General features: G+C 39.1%; 1 protein-coding gene across 1 annotated transcript in view; it reads right to left on the bottom strand.

Moving 5' to 3' along the window:
- SLC3A1 (solute carrier family 3 member 1) overlaps nucleotides 1-17,306 on the bottom strand; it is a 30,126-nt gene extending 12,820 nt beyond the window's left edge. Inside the window, exons 1-8 of the mRNA XM_039529503.1 lie at nucleotides 16,871-17,306; nucleotides 15,246-15,425; nucleotides 13,123-13,277; nucleotides 8,465-8,590; nucleotides 5,558-5,677; nucleotides 4,460-4,584; nucleotides 2,813-3,011; nucleotides 1,129-1,312 (exon numbers count right to left, since the gene is read on the bottom strand). Coding sequence (XP_039385437.1) covers nucleotides 1,129-1,312; nucleotides 2,813-3,011; nucleotides 4,460-4,584; nucleotides 5,558-5,677; nucleotides 8,465-8,590; nucleotides 13,123-13,277; nucleotides 15,246-15,425; nucleotides 16,871-17,306 — 1,525 coding nt within the window. The remainder of the gene's footprint in view (nucleotides 1-1,128; nucleotides 1,313-2,812; nucleotides 3,012-4,459; nucleotides 4,585-5,557; nucleotides 5,678-8,464; nucleotides 8,591-13,122; nucleotides 13,278-15,245; nucleotides 15,426-16,870) is intronic.
- Between the last annotated feature and the right edge of the window lie 206 nt (nucleotides 17,307-17,512).

Here is a 17,512-nt window from a genome sequence, read left to right as displayed (position 1 = left end):
GAGCATTGGCCTGCTAAACCCAGGGTTGTGAGTTCAATCCTTGAGGAGGCCACTTAGGGATCTGGGGCAAAAAAATTGGTCCTGCTAGTGAAGGCAGGGGGCTGGACTCAATGACCTTTCAAGGTCCCTTCCAGTTCTAGGAGATTGGCATATCTCCAATTTATTATTATTAGTAGTAGTACCTAACCAGATCAGCCACACCATCACCGGTTCATTCACCTGCACGTCCACCAATGTAATATATGCCAGCAATGCCGCTCTGCTATGTACATCGGCCAAACTGGACAGTCTCTAAGGAAAAGGATAAATGGACACAAATCAGATATTAGGAATGGCAATATACAAAAACTTCAGGACCAGACTTCAAAGAGAAACTGCTGAGCTTCAGTTCATCTGCAAATTTGACACCATCAGCTCAGGATTAAACAAAGACTGTGAATGGCTTGCCAACTACAGAACTAGTTTCTCCTCCCTTGGTTTTCACACCTCAACTGCTAGAACAGGTCCTCATCCTCCCTGATTGAACTAACCTCGTTATCTCTAGCTTGCTTCTAGCTTGCATATATATACCTGCCCCTGGAAATTTCCACTACTTGCATCCGACGAAGTGGGTATTCACCCACGAAAGCTCATGCTGCAAAATGTCTGTTAGTCTATAAGGTGCCACAGGATTCTTTGCTGCTTTTACAGATCCAGACTAACACGGCTACCCCTCTAATAGTAAAATGATTGGTTAAGGTATTGCTAAGCAGAACTCAAGTAAGAACTTACTATATAGTCTGCAGTCAATCAGGAAGTAAGGGGTGGGTGGGAACAGGGAATGGGGGTAGGGGCATTGGAATCAAGCTTTGTTAAAGGGGGAATGGGATCAGGGATGGCTCTGTGGTGTCAGAGCTGGAAAGGGGGATACTGAGGAAGGAAGCTGGAATCATGCTTGCTGGAATTTCACCCCAATAAACATCGAATTGTTTGCACCTTTGGACTTCGGGTATTGTTGCTCTCTGTTCATGCGAGAAGGACCAGGGAAGTGAGGAATAAGTGAAGGAACAAGCCCCCTAACATATGTGCTTAATTAAACAAAAGTTACTGTTTCGTTGGAAAATTCTGTGTACTCAGAACTAATAGTGCTCCTTAGGGGATTTGAATTTATAAGTCCTTCACTCACATTTTCAGTTGCAATATTTTCCATTCCTATTTCTTCACCATAATAAATTGTAGGTGTCCCAAGAAGAGTTAAAAGGAGCATATTTATGACATTAGTGTATTCTTTTCCAATCCGAGATGTAATTCGAGCAGTGCTAGGGTCTCCAACCTGAACAAAAATAATTTCTTATATCAAAATAAGAGAATAAAGGTCCATACTAGAACTAAATACATCCATATGACATTGGTCTAATACAAGTTCTGTTCATTTACATCAATGTAAACATGGAGTAACTTCATTTAAACTAGTAGACTTGCTCTGCATTTATAGAGGTGTAAGTGAGGAGAATCTGGCTCTGTTCCCTTGTGAAGTGATGTATGTTAAAAGCAGTAGGTAGCTAGTAGCCCCAGAGGAAAAGTTTCACATATATTTCTATTATATTGTCCAAGCACTTACATGCTTTATGATAAGAGTGCTCAGTAGCACAACTATTTTACTATTGCTTCCCTCCCGCTCCCTCCCCCAAGAGATGTTGCTCTGTACGGTATAACAGTAGCAAATCTATTCCATTATCACTGAATGCAGAATGAGATCTTATCATATTAAGTAAAAGAGGTGGGTTTTTTTTAATGTAACAAAATGTTAACTATAACTCTCAGGATGCATTGATATATTAAGGCATCCTTTGATCATCGCATCAATTTTATATTATCTTCTTATATTTTCAAAAGTTTTCTACATTAAATCCTATGATGCAAACTATTAAGTTTATTTGGCTTCTTTCTTTCACTTCCATATCCTCAAGGGAAAAGATTTGAGTATTTTTGTATCAGTACAATTTGCTGCCTGACAACTGAAATCTGGAAATACTACCAACAGCATGACAGACAGAAGTAAACAATGCTGATATATTAGCATCCCAGCCAACAGTGTCTTCCATTCTAACACAAACACCCTCGGTTACAGTTCTCATGTCTTTCTGCCAACATTTGCTTTGCTGACCAGAGTTATTTTTTCTGTTGTGTAGTGCTGGTTTTGTGAGGGTAGCATTCATCCATTATAATAGGAGCAATGGAAGCCTCTCAGTACTTTGGGACTGTGGTGATTCCACTACACTGGAGGTAGACGTCCAAGGAGCAGGCACACTTGGGCAGCTTGGCTTGCACCACAGGCCAACGTGGGGGAAAAGAGCGGCGGGGCGGAGCCACTTTATGCACAGAATCCCTTAGGTAGAAGGTGCATAGGGTCAGATCCTCTATTCCAGTCCCAGAGCTGCAGCAGCTGATATGGAAGCAGTCTGGAGCTGTTTCAAATGTGGCTGAAGGTTTAGAGGGATTCTGTCCCCTTTCCCAAACCCCACATTGTTCCTGGCACACACCCTGTTTTGCCAAAGAAAGGGGAAGTGGAATATTATCTTGAAAGAATAAAAAAGTGTGCCTGATGATTATGTTTAAAACTAAGCAAAAATGCTATCACACTCCTGTAAATATGCTTGGGATGGATAACATGGACCCGCTACAGCCATTGCTGTAGTGTACTGAAAGGACATGGTAGATTCCACAGATACAACAGCTATAGTTATTTTGGGCTTGATCGTACTCCAATGAGAGCTTTGCTGTGGGCTGTAATAGGAGAAGGAACATGCCATTTAAATGTCTGAACTCTTACCGCCCAGTTTGGCCATTTTCCTTTAGGCATATTCTTCATCCACAAAGATACAGTTTCAAAAATACTATTTCCTGAGAAGTTTTCCATGTTAATTAGGTAGAAGTTGAAGGGGAAATCTGATTCTTGGATAAAAGATGTTCCATAATACATCATTGTTGCTTCGATGTTTTCCAGGTTATTGGCTTCAGTTCCCATAAACCTACAAAGGAGCACACAAGTGGGTTCTTTTAAAAAAGAAAATGGAAACTGTGTTCATTCAGAGTTTATCAGAATTGCATGGAATTAGAATGGACCTTGACATAGCTAATAATTTAGCATTGTCTTTGTGACGGGTTGGATCACAGAACCCCTGTTGGGAGCTGCCACCTGATGTGCCAAGACTACCTCTGCTCCTGCTTTCCCTGCCAGCTCAGGACCCCAGCACCCTTCCTTGCTGAGCCAGACACTCCCGTCTGCTCCAACAAAGACCCAGGGTCTGAATTACTTGCCCCAAAGCTGCAGGTTTACCTGAAAGCAGCTCACAGAGGTGTTCCTGTCTTTAACACTCAGATGCCCAACTCCCAATGGGGTCTAAACCCAACTAAATCCATTTTACCCTGTATAAAGCTTATGCAGGGTAAACTCAAATTGTTCGCCCTCTATAACACTGATAGATATGCATGGCTGCTTGTTCCCCCAGGTATTAATACATAGTGTGGGTCAATTAATAAGTAAAAAGTTATTTTATTAACTACAGAAAGTAGGATTTAAGTGGTTCCAAGTAGTAACAGTCAGAACAAAGTAAGTCACTAAGCAAAATAAAATGTGCAAATTTATGTCTAATAAAACTGAATACAGATAATCTCACCCTCAGAGATGCTTCAGTAAGTTTTTTCCTCAGACTGGACACCTTCCAGGCCTGGGCACAATTCTTTCCCCTGATACAGCTCTTCTTCCAGCTCAGGTGGTAGCTAGGGGATTCTTCATGATGGCTCTCTCCCTCTTTGTTCTGTTCCACCCCTTTATATATCTTTTGCATAAGGCGGGGATCTTTTGTCCCTCTCTGGGTTCCCACCCCCTCCTTCTCAATGGAAAGACACCAGGTTAAAGATGGATTCCAGTTCAGGTGACATCATCACATGTCACTGCAAGACTTCATTGCCCATGTGCCAGCACACATACCGGAAGACTTACAGGTAAAACAGAGCCATCTGCAGTCAATTGTCCTGGTTAATTGGCGTCATCAAGATTCCAAACCACCATTAATGACCCACACTTTGCATAACTACAATAGGCCCTCAGAGTTATATTTCATATTTCTAGTTTCAGATACTAGAGTGGTACATTTATACAAACAGGATGATCACACGCAGTAGATTATAAGCTTTGTAATGATACCTTACGAGAGACCTTCTGCATGAAGCATATTCCAGTTACATTATAGTCACTCATTAGCATATTTTTATAAAACCATATAGATTGCAACATCACTGTCTTTTAAAAGAATTTGCTTTTCTTTCTATATATCACATACCTATATGTCACTATTAATGGCTGGTATTCTTGCAAAAGCATCCTACCATGACAAACCTGTTTATCCACTGGTGAGATTGTGCCTTTAGCATTAGAGGGAAAATTCAATACGGCTATGCTAACAAACTGAGTTACCTGTATCGGCCAGGCTCAACGCTGAATTCATCCAGGGTGTGCCGGAAACTGCGGACAATATCATGCATGCCAACTTGCGTGGTGGTGAAGTCATGATACAGCTCAGAATATGCTGAGATGCTCTCCTTGAAGAATAATGCAACATTTTGCATTAGCCATTCTATTGTTCATTGAATTACACTTTCAAAAGACAGTGCACCACTTCAGATAATGTTTTACTTGAGTCTGTTAGCAAACTGGGGCCATAATGATATTACCTACTCTTTTTTCCTGGTGCTGCAAAGAAGATACAAGGTAGCCCACACTCCTGGCATTTCCTTTTCCATGGCCTGAAGCTCGCTTGACTGCAGCGGGGAGAGGGATTGCACCACTCATTGCCCCAAGCCCCTACTCCCTAGAAACGGACTTTGATGAATGAGGCCCTGATTCTGCCACTTTTACTCATGTTTTTGCTCCATGAGGATTTCAGTGGGACTACTCACAAAATAAGATACCGCTCATTGTAAGTAAAGATAGCAAGTATTGTGGCCCTATGGGGAATACAGTTATTTCAAAATATCTATCTGAAATAGTGAATCATTGAAATAATACATTAATGGCACAGTTTTGGAGCTGCATCTTCATTAGTTATTTATCTAATGCTGTGCTAGATGAGGGGCTAAATATTTGGGGAACATATCAATCTAAATGAGGAATAATCTATATAACCCAGTTTACACCAGTGATCATGACACATACAGTAGATGCTGCTGAATACCAGACTCCAAGCAGAAGCAATATAAATGAGATTCTTGTAGTGACTTGCAAAGTCAACAAGATGCACATCTTTCTGTCAACTCAGTAATGTTATTGCCTCTCAGTGTTGGCATCATCTCCTGACTCTATTGGGCCCACAGCCCCACTAAAGGCAAGTTCCATAATAATTAGTCATACACTTCTGAAGCTCATCTGTACACATTTCACTGTAATTTATTGTCAATGCAAAACCTACCAGAAAAACAAGGAGTGAGTCCCATTAGCAATTCAAAGGGGAAATGTATTAGTGGTACATCTCCAAAGACAATAAGGAGCAAACAAATTCAAAACAAAATGTGTTACCGGATTTTGGGATTTATTCACTTGAGGTTCATTTCTCAGGTGTGTTGCTTCAAGAAGAAATTTAACAGCATTGATACTAAACCCATCAATGCCTTTGCCAAGCCAAAATTTGATAATATCCTAAACATAAAATGAAGATAATTCTTGATGAGTCACCTACTTTCCAAATATTAATTTAAATCAAATATATTGCACATAATTTATGAAATACATAACACATATAATATAACAACATTATATAACAATACATCATTTTTAAATTTAACGTTTTAGTAATGTTAAAGCTGACCATTTTAGATTGAAGCTACTGTCTATGGCTGAGTTTGTCTTACTAAACCGGAATTCTTTGAATTGTTTTTCAACCTTAATAGACATACAGCCGTGACTACCCCAAGCATTCAAGGAGGACAGGGGACAGAAAAACCCCATACCTCACAGGAAGCCACCTTTAATCTAGTCTATCAAAGAATCTTGGCCTTATAGCAGTTTGTAAATACCTAATCAAGAGGAACAGAGTGTAAAGAAAGCTAGTTCTGCTAAGCCCTATGGTTGGTGTACACTCATCAAGCCTGCAGGCAATTAGAACATATTGATACAAATGTTCATTGTTCTGCACAGACCTTTTGACACTGGGTTTTCTTTTACACAACACTTCCTAAATCTGTTCTCTCTTATTTAACTGATGTGAAAATAATTCCGATTTGTGATCCGGAAAATGAAAAATGATTACCTAAGTTAAGGGTTATGGATCTGTGGTTTCTTTATCAAATTCAGAGTTTAGCTATTATCAGTAAAAGTACATCATGCTTGCATGGTTATTTTATTACTATAATTTTAATGGTCCTAAATTTTAACACGAGTCCAAAGTTTAATCCCCCTGCAGCAATCTGTGTAAATGTTACTATGTGCTAGACAATATCTTTCAACTAAGTAATAAAAATAGATTATGCACACAGTGCTGTCATTTATTATTATTACATATACAATATACTTGCACAAGCCAGGACTTCGATCAAAAATATGATGGAATTCAACTAGTCCACGTTAAAGATTCACTGATTTTATTAGGTCAATACATACTCCATTTTATTGAATTGCTTGTCCCTTTACAGTAATTCTGAAAACAACTACAGGTATCCATGTCAACAGCCTCTATGGTGATTTCACGCACTGAAAGAGGTCTCATCCGAGCACTTGTGCGCATTGTAAAAACCTCTCAATTAGAACCAGCACAAAAACACCGAGGATGGTTTGGACCATGGAGACTGAACTACCTTTATACACAGAGGTTGGTTGTGGCACATTGGCAAGGTTTTGGTAAAGCTTGACTGTTCCTGCTTCCCCTGTTTGGTTTATCCACACAGAATGTAAAAGATTTCATACTCTGTCACAGAGTAGCCCTGGTCTCCTATTAAGTCACAAAGCACCAGCCTTTTGAAATAGAGCTTCATTTTAAAACACTAACCTACTGTTTTCTTGTTCCTTAAAACACTGACAGAACTAGTGGTGCTCAGAAGTACTTCTGAAATGTATTAGACTGTTCTAGTCCAGAGTATTTTTCTGCAGACACTCTGGGATGCGCAGTATTGCCAACTCCCATGATTTGAGCACCCCCTAACGATTTGGGGCTATATTCTTTTAACCTTTCATGAAAACACGACGACAGGTGCCAACCCATGAATTTTCCCTTATTCAAAATGGCACCATCTATTACTGTCAGGGGGGCCGAAGCCAGCAAGATGGCTGCCATTTTCCTATACTTTAACTGCGCCTGAAGTCAGGCTGCTCTTAATAAAGTTGGCTGCCACCTCCCACTGTTTTCAATGAGGTTAAAGCCAGGCCCAAAGGCAAAATGACTGCCACTCTATGATTCAGGGGGCAAGGCGGGCCACATAGACTGTTGAGAGCAGCCCAGACACTGAGAAGTGAAGGAGGGAGTGAGGGGGAGCAGGGCATTGGGGGAGCAGGAGACAGATTTGGGGGTTGCAGGTGAATGAGGTGCAGAGGACAGTGATGGGTGGGAGATGGAGAGGATAAAGTGGGAGCTCCCCCAGCCTGTGGAGTGTGGGTAAGGGGAGTTCCCTCTGAGCAGTTGGGGAAGGCAATGATCTCTTGTGTGAACCCTTCACAAGCATGGTATTTTGAAAGCTTCAGGAAGAGCTGTCACAATGAAGTGAGACACTCCTCCGATCCCAAGATTTTCAGGGCTTAGCATAGCTCAGTGCAAGAGCTTCGGGGCTAAAGACACAGACCTGCCCTGCCACTGAGCCCTCCCTTCACATAGAGCCTTATAGCAGAGACAAGGTCCTGGGGCAGCAGGAGGGGGTTTTAGGGAAATGGTGCGCTGATACCCAGGCAGAGAAGTCCCAGGGCAGAAGGAGGCAGAGACTTTTTGGCTGCTGGGTCAAGACAATTATAAGAAATACATGGTAGGTCCTGTATCTTAGAATTCAGGAGATGAGTGCAGTCTGCATCTGAGCAGCCAGGGAGAGGTGTACATTTGTGTAAGCCTCACACAGAAACTAGATCCTAGATATTATATGATTAATCCTTTTAAAAGTATAATACAATAATGGTCAGAACACTGCAAACTACAGGCCGTGGTACTGCCATGTATGGGACTCTTTCAGTGGGATGCTGCCTCTTTTTTTTTTAATTAGCAGGAGACTCTTCAAAGATAAGACTCTGATACTTGAAGCATTACAATAAATTGTTTAAATTTTGCCTAAGCAGGTATATTTGTGTTGACACGTCATTGTCTGTATTGTTTGCATAAACACTAATCCTTGAATTACTTCCCACTGGATTGTCAACTATATAAAGAAATTACATTCTAAAAATTAAAACAAACACAAAACCCAACAGTTTCCTTGCTACTGGAGTAGCAGCAGTGGATTATATACTTACATGGATTTCTTCTTGCACAGCGGAGTTGCGGAAATTTAAATCTGGTTGTTCTTTCCCAAACTGGTGAAAATAACATTGCTTTCTCTCTTCATCATATTGCCAACTGGAATTCCCATAAACACTCACCTGATCACATAAGAAAATGATGATGATTAATTACTTAATAAATGATGAGCATTTGCACAGCATTGTAATTTACACAGTGCTTCACAAGCATATAGAAAGGCATGCATCACTTAGTAAATAGTATTCATTTACTATCCATAACAGTTAGTTGGCCTGAAACTGATTAGTCTATTTTCATTGTCCAAAGGAGAGAAATGCTAAAGTAAATATGCAATATAACTATTTAAAATCTAATTTACTGAACATATATGGCTGTTACATGAAAAACATTGAAGCCAATGAGAGCTGCATGTTCTCAGTGCATCTTCAAATTATGATGACTAAAAAAACGGAATTACTCAGCCTACTCTATTTTTAACTTTTTATTTTTTCATTAATAAAGGTAAACAGAAAATACCCTCATTTAAATGAGATATGTTTTTCCTTAACATTAACATTCCTTAACATTAACCTAATACATTCATATTTACATACAAGTATAAATTTCATCCACAACTATAAAACAATTTCCATATATTTCACCTACTACTACTACAAACTTATTTAACCTGCAAAGACATAACCAGCTGCTATATGTGGTCCTTCATATGCAAATCATCTACCCTAGTACACTTCTGCCTGTGCCCTGGTATTTATCATCTTTAATAGACCTATTTGTGTTTGGTCAATCTCACATTATATATTTATTTGCTCAAATTCCAAAATTGCTCACCAAACAGCATAAGATCTGCTTAACGATTTCCCAAGCCTAGTATATTTTGTACAAGCAATATAGGTGCTTCTAAGAATTTCAGCAGTAATGAAAAGGACTATTAATAAAATACTAGGGCTGCAATTAAAACAATTTAATTGCTTAATTAATTAATTGCTTTGTTAAACAATTATAGAGTGCCATTTATTTAAATATTTGTGGATGTTTTGTACATTTTCAAATATATTGATTTCAATTACAACAGAATAAAAAGTGTACAGTGATCACTCTCTATATTAATTTTTTACAAGTATTTGCACTGTAAAAAAACAAAAGAAAGAGTATTTTTCAATTTACCTCATACAAGTACTGTAGTGCAGTGTCTTTGTCGTGAAAGTGCAGCTTACAAATGTAGATTTTTTTTGGTTCCATAACTGCACTCAAAAACAAAACAATGAAAAACATCAGAGCCTGCAAGTCCACTCAGTCTTACTTCTTGTTCAGTCAATCGCTCAGACAAACAAGTTTATTTACATTTGCAGTAGATAATGCTGCCTGCTTCTTGTTTACAATGTCACCTGAAAGTGAGAACATGCATTCTCATAGCACTGTTGTAGCTGGCGTTGCAAGATATTTACATGCCAGATTCACTAAAGATTCATATGTCCCTTCATGCTTCAACCATTATTCCAGGGGACATGCATCCATGCTGATGACGCGTTCTGCTTGATAACAATCCAAAGCAGTGCTGACCGACGCATGTTCATGTTCATTTTCATTATCTGAGTCAGATGCCACCAGCAGAAGATTTTCATTTTTGGTGGTTTGGGTCCTGTAGTTTCTGCATTGGAGTGTTGCTCTTTTAAGACTTCTGAAAGCATGCTCCACACCTCATCCCTCTCAGGTTTTGGAAAGCACTTCAGATTCATAGAGTTGGGTCAACTGCTGTAGCTATCTTTAGAAATCTCACATTGGTACCATCTTTGCGTTTTATGAAATCTGCAGTGAAAGTGTGCTTAAAATGAACAATATGTACTGGGTCATCATCCAATACTGCTATAACATGAAATATATGGCAGAATGCGGGTAAACAGAGCAGAGGACATAACAATTCTCCCCCAAAGAGTTCAGTCACAAACTTAATTAAAGCATTATTTTTTTAACAAGCGTCATCAGCATAGAAGCATGTCCTCTGTAATGATGGCCGAAGCATGAAGGGGCATAAGAATGTTTAGCATATCTGGCATGTAGATATCTGGCAATGCTGGCTACAAAAGCGCCATGTAAATGCCTGTTCTCACTTTCTGGTGACACTGTAAACAAGAAAAGGGCAGCTTTATCTCCTGCAAATGCAAACAAGCTTGTTTGTCTTAGCGATTGGCTGAACAAGAAGTAGGACTGAGTAGACTTGTAGTCTCTAAAGTTTTACATTGTTTTGTTTTTGAGTGCAGTTATTGTAACAAAAAAAATCTATATTTGTAAGTTGTACTTTCATGACAAAGAGATTGCACTACAGTATTTGTATGAGGTGAATTGAAAAAATACTATTTCTTTTGTTTATAATTTTACAGTGCAAATATTTATAATAAAAATAATATACATTTTGATTTCAATTTCAACATAGAATACAACATATATATGCAAATGTAGAAAAACATCCAAAAGATCTGATAAATTTCAATTGGTATTCTATTGTTTAACACTGCAATAAAAACTGCAATTAATCATGAATAATTTTTTAATCACAATTAATTTTTTTTTACTTAATCGCGTGAGTTAACTGCAATTAATTGACAGGCCTATAAAATACATGATGAGCTTGCAATGTGTTGAGCTGGACTTTTCTTCCTATTAGTCTGTGAGAAAAAGATATGGAGAGAAATGGTAAGCTTTTTTTGTGGCACTAAGTTTTAAAGGGAGACTGTACAGTTAAACTTCATACTTTTTTTTAAAAAAGCCTTATTTATTATTATTGTTGCTAATAAGCAGCTGTTACATTACTGTTACTAATAACTTAGAAAATGAACACTGAAAATAATTGTAAAAAGTAAACTGGATTCTAAATAATTATGTTTCTTGTTTACTTTTTACATTTCTCTCAGGTTAGACAATGAAAATAAACTAGTCGGTTTCACTTTTTCTTTACAGTCAATTTCATTTTCAGATATCATAAACCAGCATAACGCTGGTATGCCCATGCTATAAATGCTCACGGGAAGGATTCATGTTTTTCAAAAGCAGGTTTTAATTGAGAATTTTCTTTAATTTTATGGGAGTATTTCTAGTTGACATATATTTTGTGAAACTTGTTTCTACAAAGCCTCAACCGACATAAAACCTCTTTTGAAATATCAGCAACAATGAATATTTGAGAATAATAAAGTCATCAGCTGTACGTGGGTTAGATTTGAGACAATATTCAAGATATTTCTCAAAACAGTCGCTGTGTTACTAAGTTAAAAATAATTATGGTCAAATATGTTAATTTGTTGGTTTCTAGCTCATGTGTTTAGAAGATGTAAGTTCTTATCATAGAGTAAATGGTTGGATTTCCAATTAAAACATGGAAAATAAGTAGATAAGCCATTTTCCAGCATCTTGGCCTGCTAGGAAGGCTAGGAAAGGAAAGCAATAATCCAACAATGTGCTGGTTTGTTTTTCTGACCTCATAGTTGGCATGCATAAAGGACAACTGGTAAGAAGCTCCCCAAATGGAATGTCCATATACTAGGGCTGTCAAATGATTAAAAGAAATAATCACGATTAATCATGAGATTTTAAAAAAGTCATGATTAATGGTAGTTCTAATCACACTGTTAAACAATAATAGAATACCAATTTAAATTTATGATAAATATTTTCTACGTAGTCAAATATATAGATTTCAATTACAACACATAATACAAGATGTAAAGTGCTCACTTTATATTATTATTTTTAATACAAATATTTGCACTGTAAAAAAGATAAATCGAAGCATGAAGGGGCATACAAATGTTTAGCATATCTGGTACATAAATACCTTGTAATGCTAGCTACAACAGTGCCATGTGAATGCCTGTTCTCACTTTCAGATGACATTGTAAATAAGCAGGCAGCATTATCTCCCATAAATATAAACAAATTTGTTTGTCTTAGCGATTGGCTGAACAAGAAGTAGGACTGAGTAGACTTGTAGGCTCTAAAGTTTTACATTGTTTGGTTTTTGAGTGCAGTTATGTGAAAAAAAATAATTCTACATTTGTAAGTTGCACTTTCACTATAAAGATTGCACTACAGTACTTGTATGAGGTGATTGAAAAATACCATTTATAAAATCTTTTTTACAGTGTAAGTATTTAATCAAAATAATATGAATTGAGCACTGTACACTTTGTATTCTGTGTTGTAATTGGAATCAATATATTTGACAATTACATCCAAAATTTATCATAAGTTTAAATTGGTATTCTATTATTAACACAGTGATTAAAACTGTGCTTTTAAAAATCTAGTTAATTTGTTTCACGTTAATCACTTGAGTTAAGTGCAATTAATTGACAGCCCTACCATATACCAAAATGTGTTAGATACAAAATTAAAGGAGAAGAACAGAAATCAAAACAGATTAAAAACAAATGACATCAAACAAAAGCAGTGCTGCTTCATTGTCTTATTCTTGTATCTTAATTCACGTTGTTCAGATGAACTCAAATACGAGTAGAAGTTACAAATGAAACATAAGATTTGAGTTTACATGCTGTGTACAGCAGCCACCACACAATGATTTCATATTCACTACACTGCTGTGATTTTCCTGTTCATTTTGTGATTTGAAGGTGACCCCAAACCTTGTATTTACCCAGTTGTTGGGAGGAGTGATTGTCCCATCAGTGTGTGCACAATCATGCCAGATGTAGTAATCCGCATACTTCCCAGTCCGATTGCGACTCAGCTGAAACCAACTGTGTTTGTCACTTGTGTGGTTTGGTATTAAATCCATTATCACCTTTAAACCTTACAAATCAAATGTGGGAAAGATTAAATTAAAACAAAACATCCCAAGTCACAAAATTTACAGTATTAACATAGAAGCCAAAATAACACTGGTGGCTTTACAGACATACAGTTAAAAGAGGCCTCTGTCCTCAAGGGCTTAGAATCTAAGGCCTGGTTTACACAGAAAAGTTTTGCCAGCATAGCTGTCAGTTAAGAGGGGGGAGCGGGGAGTGGAAGATTCATACCACTGATCACTGTGTCAGCAAAAGCCCTAGTTTAGATGCTGTTATACCAAAATATTATGCAAAAAGTCCTTTTTTCAGTGTAGGTCATTTAATTTGGTGAACTGGTATAACCTATACTGGTGAAACCCTTTAGAGTGTAGACAAGCACTCAGCCCCATCCTACAGTCACTTATGTATCTCTTTAACTAAGTGCACATGAGCAGTCCCTTTGTAGTCAATGGGACTACTCATCTGTATGAAGTTAAGTGCTTGTATAAATGTTTGTGGGACTGGGGTCTAAACAGACAGACAAAGGAGGTCATGCTAGTGAAAGAACCCAAATTTTTCCAATCTTCTTAATTTAATTTTATTTTCTAACTCTAGCAAGAACATTATTGTTTATGGATAAAAAGATAGAAGTGACAGCATCTCAGGCTTCAGTCAGCAGAAGATTACTGCAGGGACTAATAAAAACAACCTGTCAAAAAGAGAACAGGGCTGGTCCCCCAACATAGAACGTGAAAGGAGTTTCATTCCAAAACACCAGCAGCCATCCTGAGAGCTGTGTGGATTTTAGAGGATCTACAGAGTCCATATGCTACAGTACTGGCTTCCCTCTCCCACTGCCTAGTTCCCATCCATATTACATAGGCCAAGTTCCATGAAGCCCCAATGGAGAGGCTTCTGCAAGATTGATAGAAAGGGTTGCAATGCTGCAGTCAGTACTCATCCCTTCAGAACTAGGCTTGCCAGGTGACCAGTTTTTGACTGGAACAACCAGTTGAAAAGGGACCCTGGTGGCTCCAATCAGTACCGCTGACCAGACCACTAAAAGTCCAGTTGGCGGTGCAGGCAGGCTCCCTACCTGGCTTCATGAGGCTCCTGGAAGCGGCAACATGTCCCTCCAGCTCCTAGGCATAGGGGTGGCCACAGAGTCTCCATGTGCTGCTCCCACCCCAAGCGCCGGCTCCACAGCTCCCATTGGCTGGAAACCACATCCAATGGGAGCTGCAGGGGCAGCACCTACATGCAGGGGTGGCACCTGCATGCGGGGAGTGGCACGCAGAGCCAGAGGGACATTCCAGCCTTCCCAAAGCCACCTGAGGTAAGCACCGCCCAGAGCCCACACTCCTCACTCTCATATTCCTCAACCCCCTGCCCTACCCAAGCCTCCTCCCACACCCAAACTCCCTCCCAGAGCCCACACTCTCTCCAGCACCCTAACCCTCTTCCCAAGCCTGGAGCCTCCTCCTGCACTCCAACCCTCTGCCCCAGCCCTGAGCCTCCTCCCACATCCAAACTCCCTCTCAGAGCCTGCACCCCGAATCCCCAACCCCTGCCCCAGCCCTGAGCCCCCTCCTGCTCCCCAGCCCCTCATTTCTGGATCCACCCTGGAACCAGCAACCCCAGACAGAGCCCTCACCCCCTCCAGCACCCCAATCCCCTGTGAGTGAGGACTGGGGAGAGCAAGTGATGGAGGAACGGGGGATGGAGGGTGGGGACTCAAGAAAGGGGCAGAGCCTCAGGAAAGTGGTGGGAGAGTATGAGGGGCAAGGGTGTCCGGTTTTCTGCCATTAGAAAGTTGGTAACCCTATTCAGAATCCCCATTTGATCTGCTAGGTTCTGAACCCCTTTTGCCCATGGAAGACAAACAAATTGAAACACAAAACAACAAAATGTGACATAAAAAAAGAAAAGTACATCTACATTTCATGTGTGAGCAGTGCATTTTTTTTTTTTTTTGGTCAGAGCTCAAGTTTACCTTTGTCATGTATAGCCGCAATCAGGTTTTCAAAATCCCTCATTGTTCCAAACATAGGATCAACATCCCGGAAGTCTTCAACTCCATACCCAAAGTCTTTCAAGGGTGATTTATAAACAGAAGTAATCCAGATCGTTTTTATATTTAAATACATGATATGATCCAGTTTTTCTTGGATACCTGTAAATAAAGAAAAAAGTCTGTTTTGCGAGGACAAAAACCATGTGTGTGTGTCAAAGTTATCATTTCTGTTGAAATTAAGTTTCCCTCATCTGGAAGATGTACACAGGTCCATGGGCGGAGATCCCTTTCTCTTTCCCTCTGCTAGAGGTAGCAGAATCCTAAAGCTTTTGTGGTGCAGTATTGGATCACAGTATGTTAAAAGGTTGAAGGTCTTTCTTCTGTAATAAACAACTGAAAAAGATTAATCATGAAACACAGAGCAAAGATACTAATTCAAGCAGCATTTACACCCTGGCTTACAGCTTTTATTCTTTCGTTCATTAAATGTAACATTCAATTTTGGAATATTGAGATTAATGAATTCTAATAAAATGTTTGAATTATTTATTTTCATTGTCAAGGAATGTGAGTTAACCCTCGCAACCACCCTGAGAAGCAGGTAAGTGTGATTTAAATGAAAAAGCCCTAGGCTTCACCTCCAGTTAGACAGAAGACATTCTCTTTTAACCTATTATCAGAGGGGTAGCCATGTTAGTCTGTATCCACAAAAACAACGAGGAGTCCGGTGGCACCTTAAAGACTAGCAGATTTATTTGGGCATAAGCTTTTGTGAATAAAAACCCCACTTCTTCTTTTAACCTGTACTTTTTCTCTACCACTCACTCTAATTCTCTCTCCAGTCCCTAAATCATTGCAGTCTCTCTCCTCTTAAATCAAAACTGATATATGTTCATGACATGTCACAAATAATTATCCACCTATAGAAACACACTGTTCTTCACTTCCTGATAGAAGATATGATGTTCTAGTACATTTTGTATATATAGTTTATTTTTTTGTCTTTTCCCATCCATTTTTTGTAGTAAAATCTGTGAGTCAACTGAGTTCTTAATATTTGGCACCATCTATATAGTGTATCAGATACACTTGTATTGAGTCTCCCTAAAGGCTCAAAAATAGCATTTCTTCCTCTTTTATTTTTTAATGGTTTCTTTCCCCCTCAGATTTTTTATGGAGCAAAATCCAAAATGGCAATTAACTGATTGTCTAATAACATTGGATTCCAAACACTCCCCAAATTTTGGTGGGAAATTCTAATCTGGATTGCAATTTTGCAGCTGTTCTCTCTCTTTTTCTCTCTGATGGGCCAAATCAAAACTCCAGATCTGAACAGTGGCATACTTTGGGGAGGTTTTAACTTTGATAAAGTTTTAGACTCAGCAACTTGAGCCCTTCCTGATTAGATGGTTAATGATAATCACAGTTTTGGCTGCCTGTGGGTTATTAGCTAACTTGTGATCCCATCTGTCTCTAATCCGGTGGCTGCCTCTACTGTTAAAACACTTTTTAGGGAATGAGAGATTGTGGTAACAGAAATATATATAATACATACAGCTTCATGCTACCAAAGACTGAACATCACAAAAATGTAGAGCACCCACCTTTCAGATCACCATTCCCATCCTTGTTGGTGTCCTTAAATGAACGTGGGTAGATCTGATAAATGGGACTAGCTTGCCACCAGCCCAGGCACTTTGGTGACACGGCAACAATTGCAATTGTAGCACCGACAAGCACTGGTGTAGATGCAATTATGAGCCAGAAGAGGATCTCTCTGGTGACTCTGTACCGTGCCTGACCTGAGAATTTAAGCAAGACTTCCTTAGGCATTCCTGCAAAGGGCTTCAAAACTTCACAGTCCTGGTTCTGCACAGCTGCTGAGTTGATGCCAACAGCGCATGTTTCTAGTATCTCCTCTTGGCTGCTGGCATTGCATTCCTTTTCATTAAGTGCCTCATTTTGAACAAATCCTTTGTTTTCTATACCTCCTTTCTCACTCAACTCAACAGAGAAGCTCTTACTTTCCTCCTCAGCCATTTTTAGTCAGAACGTCTTGTCCTTATGAGAAGTCTTGCTGATGCTAGGATAGGTGGCAACATACCTTTGTTCAGTGAAACGGGAAGCAAGGTAATTAGCCTGTGGTTTATAAATAAACCTGACTGACCCGTCAAAGTACAATGAGGATGAAAAGGACAAAGTGCTCCTATTCTTTTGCATAATAGATGTCTTCAGCTAAATGGCAA

This window comes from Mauremys reevesii, linkage group 3, assembly GCF_016161935.1.
Source record: "Mauremys reevesii isolate NIE-2019 linkage group 3, ASM1616193v1, whole genome shotgun sequence".
NCBI lineage: Eukaryota > Metazoa > Chordata > Testudines > Geoemydidae > Mauremys > Mauremys reevesii.
The sequence above is the reverse complement of the archived record's forward strand: the minus strand, read 5'-3'. Positions and strand labels throughout refer to the sequence as shown.